The sequence below is a fragment of the Alosa sapidissima genome, chromosome 23 (genome assembly GCF_018492685.1).
Source record: "Alosa sapidissima isolate fAloSap1 chromosome 23, fAloSap1.pri, whole genome shotgun sequence".
Lineage (NCBI taxonomy): Eukaryota > Metazoa > Chordata > Actinopteri > Clupeiformes > Clupeidae > Alosa > Alosa sapidissima.
Window position 1 is genome coordinate 19,356,933 of NC_055979.1, and position 12,500 is coordinate 19,369,432.

Consider the following 12,500-nt stretch of genomic DNA (forward strand, 5'->3'; position numbering starts at 1 on the left):
CGGCCCCTCCTGCCCCTCCCTGCGCCTCCCTGCGCCCCTCATACTTATTTTCCACTGGGGCAAGAGGTGCCACGTGCGACCAGCACGCCCAATTGTTATTCCTCACAGATTATCTGTGTAGGTGCCTCAACCTCGGGCCCCTTGCCTGCAGTCAAAAAATGAAAGCTGTGTGTGTGTGTGTGTGTGTGTGTGTCTGTGTGTGTCTGTGTGTGTGTGTGTGTGTGTGTGTGTGTGTGTGTGTGTGTGTGTGTGTTGTACTGGAATACGCTGTGGCATTCTCTCACATACAATTCTTTCTTGCTGGCTCGCTGTCTGTCACACATACACACGCATGCACACACACACACACACACACACACACACACACACACACACACACAGACACACACACACACACACACACAAACCAACTGCCACAGTATGAGTCACACTAAGGAGGGGGTAGAGTTAGAAAAGTGTTTTCCCCTGTGTGGTTTAGTTTGTCTGCCTAACCTCTCTCTCTGTTGCTCACACACACACACACACACACACACACACACACACACACACACACACACACACACACACACACACACACACACACACACCAGAGGGTGAGTGTATTCTCATCTGGCAGCTGTGTAAATCCAGGGCCTCATATCACAGCACACACGTATGAGGTACAGTTTACTGCTGGTGACGATGAGGGAGGACATTTTTTACTGTCATGGAGAGATATGCTTTGTGTGTTTGTGTGTGTATGGGATGAAAACACACACACACACACACACACACACACACACACACACACACACACACAGAGTGTGCACATCAGAGAGATATGCAGATTATGTAGTCCATTTCTGAAAGTATGTGCTATTGTTTTGTCATTAATAGACAGCAACGGTTGAATGGACATTAATGTACTTCTATTAATGCCTCTCACTCATGAGATCTGACTACACATTTGCCTTATTGCTCATTCAATACTCATTCACTTGTGGAGATTACCTCGTTTATATGACAGCATCTATTATCTTCGCCCGATAATAATGGCTTTTCACTAATGATCAAATCAGCATGGGGCAGGTGCGTGGTGCGCTGGTAAACAATGTCAGATAGCCCGTGTTGGCCAACATCGTAATCCCCTAGCTCTATTTTTTATCTTTCCCCACCTGTAAAGCCTGTGGAATATGAATAGCACTGAGATAGGAGATTACAAGGACAGGGGCAAATGTTTGGAGGGAATATCACTGGTTATCAGCTTGGTGTAGTTGTGTTTAGTATGAAAGTATACGATATAAAAGTCCGCAACAAAGTTGGTCACCTTCCAAACATGGCGGAAGTCTACTCGTTGTGCTGGGCAGGCTGAAGTGTGCTTTAATTAAATAACCAGAAATAGTCCTCCTCCCTCGATGTCCCAGTTTTGAAGTGCTTGAGCAATGAGAGAGAGGAATGAGACGTTTGATTACCTCTTTCTTCACTGTGCTCCTTTTAATTAAGGTGCTGTATCTTCCGTTTCTCTGTTTTTATTTTTAGATGGAAAGGAATGTGACAGGAAAGGGAAAAAAAGAGTTTAAATCAATTTAAATCGTTCTTTGTATAATCTGCTATTAAATAAGCCTAACCATATTTATTCGTACAATAGCACCTTATGAATGTAGGTCCTTCTCTGAAAAGACGGAGATATCCACTCAGCAGTTGGACTTCTTGCCTCCTTTCTCTCTCAGAGTTCTTGAGTGGAGACAGATTGGACAGGAGACTAGAGGTCAAGGTCACATACAGCCCATGCAAACCAGTTTCTGCTTATTCATGCCCAATGGAGAAAGGCAGTCTCAGAATAACAGGCAATTGTACATTGTTAAGTGAGCAATTCAATTCAGCTGGTCAACTCAAGGAGCACAACTATTACGAAAAGTACCGAATGGACAGCCTGAAAGTACAGACTGATCTATACCATGATATGATATTGTAAGAATACATGTACTCATTTAGCATATACAAAATGTACATGTAAATTCATTTCCATGTAACTCCAGGCCATGCAGAGAGAAGGCAAAGACATCAACATCAAGGAGGTGATGGACCGCTGGACGCTGCAAATGGGCTACCCGGTGGTTACCATCAGCAAGAACGAGAGCCTAGACCACGCCGTCACCATCACCCAGGAGCACTTCGTCTACGACATGGACGCCAAGATCCGAGACCCAGAGCTCTTCAACCGAAGGTACATTTACTCATTACTCCTGCCACAGTGACCTTTGCCTTCTAGTAGCTATAACAGTAGCTGTGATTCATCATAAATAACCACATTACCCATGTGAAACCAGGGCTAAATCAGTCAGTATGGATTTCTTCTTGCTGAAATCCAATTGTATTTTGAGCCCAGACCCCTGGTACAATATGACAGGATGGTCACTGACACTAGCCTTTTTGCTGAATTTCTCCTGACTGCTGTGTTGTAAATGAAAAAGCGTGTTGTTCCAACCCGTCTGAGGCTTGGCTCAGCCAGCGTTACTTTTCCGAGGTCCTTTGATGGTGTGCTGCCTTTGATCAGGTCATGGTTAGGCCAAGCAAAGAGAAAGAGCAGTGGAGAGCAGATTGAACGATATTGTGGAGAAGAAAAGACTGATTTATTTGTAGCGTGAGATACAGAGTGTGAGAGGAAGGGAAGTCGAGAGAGGTCAGCATGATGAAAATGGAGGAGATGTTTACTTGGAAATGCTGCATGGGTAACACAGTTCAAACTTTGTCCATTTTGCCACATGGGACGATTCAAAAACATTCACAGAGCTAGCGCTCCTGAGGCCGCCAGTCAAACAGATCTCCTTTTCTCGCTCTGACCTTAGCTCACCTCGACTCACCCTTCGCTCACGATGTGAGACTTCTCATTGATCCAGAGTCAGAGTATGAAATGTAGCAGCCCACCTGGTTCCTTGACCCTGTGCCACTTTACCGATCCTGCCAGAGAATAGATGCACTCCACGAAGTCTGCCGATTTGTGTGAGCCTCGGCTGTTGTGTGGCTGTAGGTTGCCTGAGCTGGGCTGAAGATAAAAGAAAAAGATAATATCTGAAGATCCACAAATCCACTGAGGTGCTAACTCCAGTTGTGACCTGACCCACATTTGGCCCACTTTTGGCCCAGGGTTGCCAGATCAGTGCCAAACTTGCGCTGAATTCATCAACCTCAGCTGCTGTGTGGGTGAGAGTTGCCAGAGGCATGTTGGGAATAATGTCAGTAAAAATCTAGTTGACCTTGCCCTGAACTGGTCCGGTATCACCAGGCCCAGCCAAGTTCTGGTCCGCATACAGACCAGTCCTTTATCTGCCTCAACTACCGCATGGGTGAAGGTTGACTGAGGTACACTGAAAGTAACAAAAAAGGGTCTGCTACTGGAAGCCTCTGACTGGTATCGACCCAGAAGTACCGGTTCTGTAGCGGATCTGAGCTAGACAGGCAGCGGTCTCCACCGCTGCAGTGTGAAGGATGACAGAGGTGTGCTCGAGCAGGCTTGACATGTGTGGATAGATTAGTTTAATCCCCCATTAAAGCTCCATGAATTATTCAGGGGTCCTTGCATTTCTTTTTTTCTTTTCTCTCTCTCTCTCTCTCTCTCTCTCTCTCTCTCTCTCTCTCCCTTTTTTTTGGTGCCAGACCACGCTTGTGGTTAAAATGCTGCAGCAATCGACCGGGCATCTTAATGGATCTCCGTCTGTCTCTCACCCTCCTGTCAGTGCGTGTTTACGTGAGTGTTGGTGAGGCGAGATGAGATACCCCAGGGAGTGCTGGGATTGCTACAGGAATGGAAGGAAGGATGGAAGGGATTGGAAAGAAGGGAAGGAAGAGGGGGAGGAGGAGGAGGAGGAGGGGGTGAGGAGGAAGATAGGGGGAATGTGAGAATATAAACGCATCTCTTTCTGTTACGTTTAACAGCTGCAGATACAGCGCAGCAGTGGATTTAGTTAATGTATCGCGTGCGGTATTGTTTTTCTGCTGAACTTGCTGCTGCTGCCGCCGCAGTGGCGCCTGTTCTCTAATTCTGCTCCTCTCCTCTTCAGCGGGAGCGTAATTAACGCACGAGGACAATTCAGGGTGTGTTGGGAGCGAGGGGAGGGAGGGATTATTAGTGACTCCATCAGCAATGGCACCACATTTCGGCGTGGGTTCGACCCAAATCAGGCGAATCTGCTGAATGACTAAATGTAAATGTCAATGTAAAATCAGGCCCACTTCCAATTCCACTGTACAAGATGACTAAGCTACACATTTACTGTAAAATCAGGCCCACTTCCACTGTACAAGATGACTAAGCTACACATTTGCTACGGCTGTCTGAAAATCAGTACATTTACATGTATCATTTAGCAGACACAGGAAAGGAAGGAATCAATGTCAAAGATATTCCAGGTATCATCTGATGTTGTAACAACTGTTATCATTTTGTTGAATAAAAATGGTATAATAATGGACCTTTTTTCTCTCTGGTAGCTGCCAGAATGCACTTCTCGCTGCATTGATCAGGCCCATCCTGGAGTCTGAACAGTTTAATATATCAGGCGGCTTTTTGCCAGGCATGGAGTACCAACAGCTCTCTCCCTGGCTTCTCACATTACTCTCCACACTTAAAGCTCGCGAGGCATTTCTCACTCCCATCACTGCTTCCGCCGCCACGCCACCTCGTCCTGGCTTACTAGAGAAGCCGCCGCCGGCGCTGCTAGTCTCCCTGGCGGGCAAAGCCCCCCGTTTTTGAGAAGACAAACTCTTAACGGGGTCATTCTAAAGAAAGCTGCTTTTAAAGGTATTGATATAAAAGCAGGGCAGCAGGGAGAGAGAGGGAGAGAGGGAGAGAGAGAGAGAGATGGAAAGAGAAAGCGAGCAAGAGAGACTGAGGGAGAGAGGGAGAGAAATAAAGAAAAATAGTGAGGGCAAGAGAGTGAGAGACCATACATGAGAGAGAAAGAGAGAGGGTGAGAGTGTGAACGAGTGTGAGAAACAAAGAGTGAGAGAGTAAATGAGAGAGAGAGAGAGAGAGGTGAAAGATGAGTGAGGGAGAGCAAGAGAGACAGACAGAGAGATGGAAATAGAGTGAAATGAGTGTAAATGAGACCGAACGAGAGATGGGTAGAGTGTGTGAGCGAAAAAGAGAGGGAGAGAGTGTGAGAGAGAAAAAGAGAGGGAGAGAGAGTAAGAGAGAGAAATGAAATATGAGTGAACCAGAGAGCGAGAACGAAAGAGAGTGAGCGAGCGTAAATGTGTGAGAGAGAGAGAGAGAGAGAGAGAGAGAGATAGAGAGTGGGAGAGAAAGAGAGAAAGGGAGGGAGGGAGAGAGAGAGCCTTCTGGGCTAAACTGAGGCTTTTGAGTGAGTCCCAGACAGGCGGTGGGCTTCAGGCAGGGATTTGCCCGCTAGTGAGAGGCGGTGCAGGGGGGCTTGGCGGAGACTCCCAGGCTACCGGGGGAAAGGAGGCTTACAGAGCCTCAGAGAGGCGTGGGGTACAGCATGCAGCAGTCAGTGGGGCAGTAGTCAGGGCTGGGGCCAGACCAGAGACACGCGAGGGAAGGAAGGGGTAGGGGGAAGGGGTGGGGTGAGCGATGTGTGGAGTGAGCGATGTGTGGGGTGCGCAGCGTAACTCCAACAGCTACTAACCAAACACTCTCTTTGACTGAGACATTCACATGTACACACATACATGTACACACATAAGCACAAAGACACACATGGACATTATGCTCACACACACACACACACACACACACACACACACACACACACACACACACACACACACACACACACACACACTATTTTTGCACACACACATTATAAACCATACAAAGTCTATTGTCAAGACGCAAGCTCAACATCGCAAAGCAGAAAAAAAGCAGGGGAGAGGGGTGCAGGTTATTTATTCAGTTCTGTTATGCCTGCATTTTCTTTTTGTCCACACTCTGTAATATATTGCTGAGAGGAGCTGTCTAACAGAATAGAGTAGGCTGTATAATAGCCAGGTGATATTACTTGCATAGTACCCTATTGTCTCCCTCCCGTCTGTACTCCTCAGAGTGCCCCACTGCATTAATGGGCCGTGTAAAGCCTTGACTCCAGCACTTTTCCACAATGAAATTCAGAACGCAGCCAGATCGAGGCAGATCAACGCCAGAGGTAGAGTGCATCTACCCATCACTTGGGTGCGTGTGGGATATATCAGCCGCTCCTGCATCATGGTGGAAAGAAACACTAACAAAGAAGCAGTCCCGAGAACTCCCTCCATTTTGAGGCACTGAAAACCCAGGAGATGAACCCTGAAAAGAGTCCTCTGAGCCAGCTGGTACTGAAGCTAACTAACTCAATAACAACAACTAATACACATCAAGCTCAGTCCAGGTCTGTTTCCCAAACATCAATTAGAGTCAATGAAATAATGAATCAAGCAAAAGAAGAATATTTAGAACATTGGACAAACCAAATTACCACCCAAAGTAGAATGAATTGCTATCTGACCCTAAAAAGAGAATATGAATTGGCAGAGTATCTCATCTCTGTCAGAGATACAAAGCAGAGGCAAACCCTGACCAAGTACAGGCTCAGTGACCACAATCTAGCAGTAGTAACAGGCAGACACAGGAAAACCTGGCTTCCGAGAGAACAAAGAATATGTGGTCACTGCCAGGCAGAGTTGGTTGAGACAGAGGAGCACTTCTTTCTACACTGTGAAAAATATGAAAACATTAGACGGGCTTTCTTCCCCAAATTTCAAAGAGATATCCCACATTTTCAAGACTGGGACAATAATGAAAACAATGACCATACTCCTTGGCGAAGGGCCCTCTGCTGCCCTAGCAGCACAATTTATTTTGAAATGTGAGGATCTGAGGGACTCAACCTGAAACATGTACATACACATCACACACACACAAATACATGCACACACACACACACACACACACACACACACACACACACACACACACACACCATCCTATTATTACTCTTGCTATTTACGTTTGTTTAAAAAAAAAAAAAAAAAAAGACCTGTCTGTGTTAACAGACACATACATGTTCCTGTGCACAGATGTGTGTGTATGTATGTATATGTACTATATGTGTGTACATGTATATGTGTACACAGACCTACACACGCACAAACACACAAACACACACACACACACACACACACACACACACACACACACACACACACACACTCAAATGCTATTATTTATTCTATGTTCACATGTTATACCTATATGCTGTATGTCTATTTTCTTTCTTTTGTTATTCTACTGTGTTATCTGTAACACTGGCTTTGGCAACACTGTATCTAAACAGTCATGCTAATAAAGCTCCTTTGAATTTGAATTTGAACACTTTATCAAATTTTATGGTGGTAGCTCTTCATGCTTGTGAGGTGGAATTTTTTTTTTTGTTTTCTTTAAGTCTTAAAAAGTTTTTAGAGAGACAAAAGAGCCTGCTGTTAATTTCCATAGCGTTTACATGGTTGAAGATTGCTTGGCAACTGTCAAGCAGTACTGAGCATGAGCAGAATTCATAACCGTGTAATGCCATTGAATCCATTTATTATTCATCACAAGAAGGTCGGAACAATAATAGTCCAAACTTTACTCTCAGTGTGTGTGTGTGTGTGTGTGTGTGTGTATATGTGTGTGTGTGTGTCTGTGTGTGTGTGCATGTGTTTGTGTATCAGCGTAATCTTAACGGGGGAAAGCGAGAAGGGTGCAATTAAAAAGATAAATAGCTCATCGAATCCCCCTCTGACGGCAAAGCTTCTGGGGATGTTTAAACTGTTTTTCCAGTACTGCGCTAACAGACGGCTACCACTAATGACTGTGGTCTTGTCTAGATGCAAAACAATAGCACCTTTCACGCACAGCACACAACACACACACCTTTTTTTTCCCCCTTTTGTGTCAGCTCCTCTTCAGTCAAAAAATTCTTGAAATGAAAGCCTCTCACCACTCATGCAAAAAGTAAATAGCTAAATGAAATTAGCGGTTGGAGGCGCTAATCGATTTCCCTCCCTCACCTGTGGAGATGCATGACTATCAGCGGGGTTGCACAATTACCAGTGCTAATTACATCACGCTCCCTCCGGTGCTCGGCTCTCCCTCTCTCCGCACCGCTTGTCTCCGCTAAAGCACACTTTACACAGCGTCAGGTAGTCTTCGCCAGCCAACATTGGCCAACACTGAAGTCTGAAGTGATTTGGGGAGATTAATATCATCCACGGGTGTTAATATCGCACACAGTGGGGAGAGAGAGAGACGGCGAGGTAGGGTTCACCCCCACAGCCTCTCTGACACTCTGACAGACAAACTCTCTCTTTGTGTCTGCCGGAGAGGGCGGCTTTGAAGCTGGAGCGCTCGACTCATTCAGTCAAGATTCTGTCTCGTAGGAGATGATGTCAGATCGAGGTCAGATCCAGGTCGCGGCAGAGCCGGCGGCCATTTTGATTCTGACACCTTGATGGCTTCATTCTCATTTTGTGTTATCTGTGCTTCTGCTTCATGGGTGACTGCGACCCAACAGGCAGAGAAATAAGGGATGACCATCAGCTATCTGACCTGGTCACATGAGAAAACACTGCAAGGCAAGACTGACACAGGGGCCAATGGAAAAATAATAACAATACTATTACCTCTGAAGTATAAGTGTGGACAGGTGTCCTTATGTGTAAGATGTGCAGTTAATGGTTAGATTATATATTGTATCTTTAGGATGGGTGTTGTTTGGAATGACTTAGTAACTAGATTTAATGACCAATTTTATATTAACAATGAGCGGTTATCCAAACATATACATGTACAAAGCACCAAAAAAGGGACAATTTCATAATATGCCCCAATAGGTTTGGGTCATTCTGTGATTTATGTGATTAACAAAAAGATCAAAGAAAAAAAAAGAGTCAAAAGCAGAAGTCTCCTCTTTTTTTCTCCTAAAAGTGAAAGATGGTATTGAACCTCGTGACAGCACAAGCCGTCCAGAGACACACTTCTGTCCTACCCGTCTCTGACCCCCTCCCCCCTCACCCACCCCCAGCCCCGAGCCTCGCATGCCTCATTACACACCATCTAACACTGTCCTGGGCCGCTCTGAGGACCCGCGGCAGAAACACTCCCTGAAGCCAGATGATCGATGGAGCCATTGTAGGAGCAAGGGTACCAGCGGCCGCGTCCAAGAGTAGAGATAGAACATCGATTTGTAGCGGGAGGAGAGAGAGAGAGAGAGTGAGGAAGGAGAATATGAGACGAGTAGAAAAAAGAACAGAAGAGAGGAAGAAAGAGAGACGGGTATGAGGTTGAGACAGGGCCAGAGGGAGAATTTAGAGGGGTTATTGACCAGGAAAAAAAAAAGAGACATGCACGTAATTTCTCCCTAGTGAAGCTTAGGGTGCCTCAGCAGGCCAGACAGGAGGGGGTGGACAGGGAAGCTTCAGCAATTACAAAGTGGACTTTTTCAAAGTTTGATGTGTTGGTGCTGTGAGCGAGACCTTGGAGAATGCCACTACCATACCACCTACTGTATTCTCCTTCTGGAAGATCACCACTCAATTCAAATGGGCCCTTGGCAAAACTTTGAGTAAAAATGCTTTAAGTAGATATATTTTAGTTTATTTTAGTCTCTGTTCAGTTCATTTTTTTATGATATCATCATCTATGGACTGACTATTCCATTATCTATGGCATGGCAATGCAAATATTATGCAGTATTTTAGAGCAGCTTATTAAAACTTGAATTCGTTGAACATTTTTGTGTACATTTCAGTCTCTGATCAGATATTCTTTAACCATATAATTGTCTATGGCATTAATTAGGGCATAGTCATCATCTATGGCAAGGCATGACACTGCAAACATTACGCAGCATTTTAGAGCACCTTATTAGTGCCTCCTCACTCCAGCATCCCCTTACACTCTTAGTGTGATGCCCAGACAGGATGTTGATGAATTCATTAGCATTGGAGCCACAGTTCCGCACTCTGGCCCTAACTTAGGCCACCTCATTAGTCTTTCGAGCGCTACCTTACAATGCTGTCTAATAAATCGAAGCCACTCTGTCCTCGGCTGGGGATAAATAGCTCTGCTTTTCCCGCCCATCTACTGAGTACAGTAATTTCAACTCATTCCATCAGTCTTGAGCTTGCTCTCTTTTCTCTCTCTCTCAAACGCTCCTTGGGATGAGAGATCACACTGCCCTAGATAGGTCCCCTGACAACAGCTGAGCCTACATGTGGCTCAGTACGGTTGTGTTGTTGTTGTTGTTGTGTTGTTTTTGTTGTTGTGTTGTTGTTGTTGTTGTTGTATCTAGCTACTCATGTCTTTTTCAGATTTATTTATGTATAAAATGTTTGACACGATGACAATAATTTCTACATCACTTTTGCAGTATATTTCCTGTTTCTTTATGCTGGATTGTCAATATTCTACATTTTTTATTTGTGTTTGATTATTTATTCATGTATTTTTGCTTGTTTATTGGTTCCTTAATTTCGATATGCCCAGTGTTGTCAAGAAAAGGAATAGCCTACTGTAGCTGAAACTATGCATTCAGTTTCCACCATCGTTGTCTTGTAGCAGACGTATTGCCTTCCAGCTATCTGTCTTCGCTAATGACTTTACTGATCACATCATTTCCATTTGCCTCCGTAAGGAACTCAGTAAGGGGGCACCACGTCAGCTTAATGTGCTTACAATGACCCAAGGTTGTCTTTGATCGGCTTCTCTTTAGCTTTTTCAAAGCGGGGTCTTTGCCCTCTCCCTCCTGGTCCATCAATAGTGCAAGAGCGAGGGAGGGTCTCTCAGAGAAATATTTTTTTTCCCCGTCCAGCCCACTAGCAGGATCGATGTCTTCCCCCAGTGATACTTTGTGATTGGTTTCCCCCGCATACCTTTCCACACCCCCAGTGCCAGGGAGCACTGTAACCGCTGAGGCATCGACCCTAGAGATCCAGGAGAGCGGTTAATTGATGCAATTAAATCATTAAGAACCAGGTCAGGGAGCTCACAGGCAGCTGGGTTTTTTTTTGTTTTGTCTTTTTATCTTCATGCTGAATGGACAGTTGAGAGTGACAGGGAATGGGTATAAGAGAGAGAGAGAGAGAGAGAGAGAGAGAGAGAGAGAGAGAGAGAGAGAGAGAGAGAGAGAGAGAGATATGGGGGTGTGATCAAGAAATAAGTGCCTGTCAGAATCAAATTGGGGTCCCCCCCACGGACCCATGGACCCATATGTGGTTGTTAAACTGCTGTTTGCACTGCACCCCCCCCCCCACCCCCACCCCACTCTCTCAAATCTCAAACTCTGCACCACTCCCTCCCTGTAGTTTTTATCTCCCTCATATCTATAAAAGCATTAATTAACCAGCAGTGGGTTGTCCTCTTAGTCGGCGGGGGCTTCCTGCTCCCAGCATGCATTGCGGGTTCCCTGCAGTAATCCAAGCTGGCAGGCGGCAGGCGTGGAGCACCTGGGTGCCAGGGCTTTTCTTGACAGGCGTTAATTTGTCTGGTGGGCAGCAGGGTGACGGCTGTCAGGCAGCATTTGGTGTCTGACCACCCACCTGCCCAGTAAGGGGCGGAGACAACCAGGCTTTGTGTCTAGCTCAGAAAGAGTTCATGAGAATATGGAGATGGTGCAGAATAGTTAGATGCCTGTCAATTCAAGGTATGTCGTTGGATGTCTGGAAATTGTTTTGGAAATCGTTTAATTCAATTCATGTGCAAACATTTTGGTCCTACATGATGAATACTGACCACAGTCACTTTTGAATTGTTTGCAACATTTAAAGTTGAATTATGTCATGGCTAAGATGTCACAGCCAAACGCTTGTGACTGGGACCAGACTACAGCCCTGACTTTATCCATAAGTGTTCTTTTCCCCTGATCTTTTCATTTAGAAAATACAGTGCAGTAATGGGAGTGACACACATGTCAACGTTAAGCAGCATAATGTGGAAAACTGGAAGAATTTTTAATTGAGAGAAATTAATTTTGAATGGATTTTGGTAATTAAAAGAAAAGTAATTTAACTGTTATCTAAAATAAGTAGATCTTAAATTATATTTGATCATTTAGAAAATGTTAGTGTGGGTTTACTTTAAATGGTCTTTGATGCAAACTAACTTCAATCACACATCTCTCTCTCCTTCTTCCTCTCTCTCTCTCTCTCTCTCTCTCTCTCTCTTTCTATGTCTCACACAGCTTCCAGTGGCACATCCCTTTAACATTAGCTGTGGGAAATTCCACTCACATATCCCCGGAAGCCATCATCTGGGTCTCCAATAAAACAGGTACAATACACACACACACACACACACACACACACACACACACACACACACACACACACACACACCACACACATCCCACCTAAATAAGCTGCACTTTGTGGTCCCCTAATATTGGATGCCATTATTTGCCTCCGTGGTCCAAAAGCGTTTGATGTGTAGCCAGACAAATATTGTCTCCCATTTGTTCCTCTCGTAAGGAAATCAGCCTAATTTTCCT

The 12,500-nt window shown here is 45.1% G+C and overlaps 1 protein-coding gene across 1 annotated transcript in view; it reads left to right on the top strand.

Moving 5' to 3' along the window:
* LOC121698177 (thyrotropin-releasing hormone-degrading ectoenzyme-like) overlaps positions 1-12,500 on the top strand; it is a 163,958-nt gene that overhangs the window by 117,877 nt on the left and 33,581 nt on the right. The window contains exons 9-10 of the mRNA XM_042080024.1: positions 2,019-2,206; positions 12,195-12,283. Of these exons, the coding sequence (XP_041935958.1) occupies positions 2,019-2,206; positions 12,195-12,283 (277 nt within the window). The remainder of the gene's footprint in view (positions 1-2,018; positions 2,207-12,194; positions 12,284-12,500) is intronic.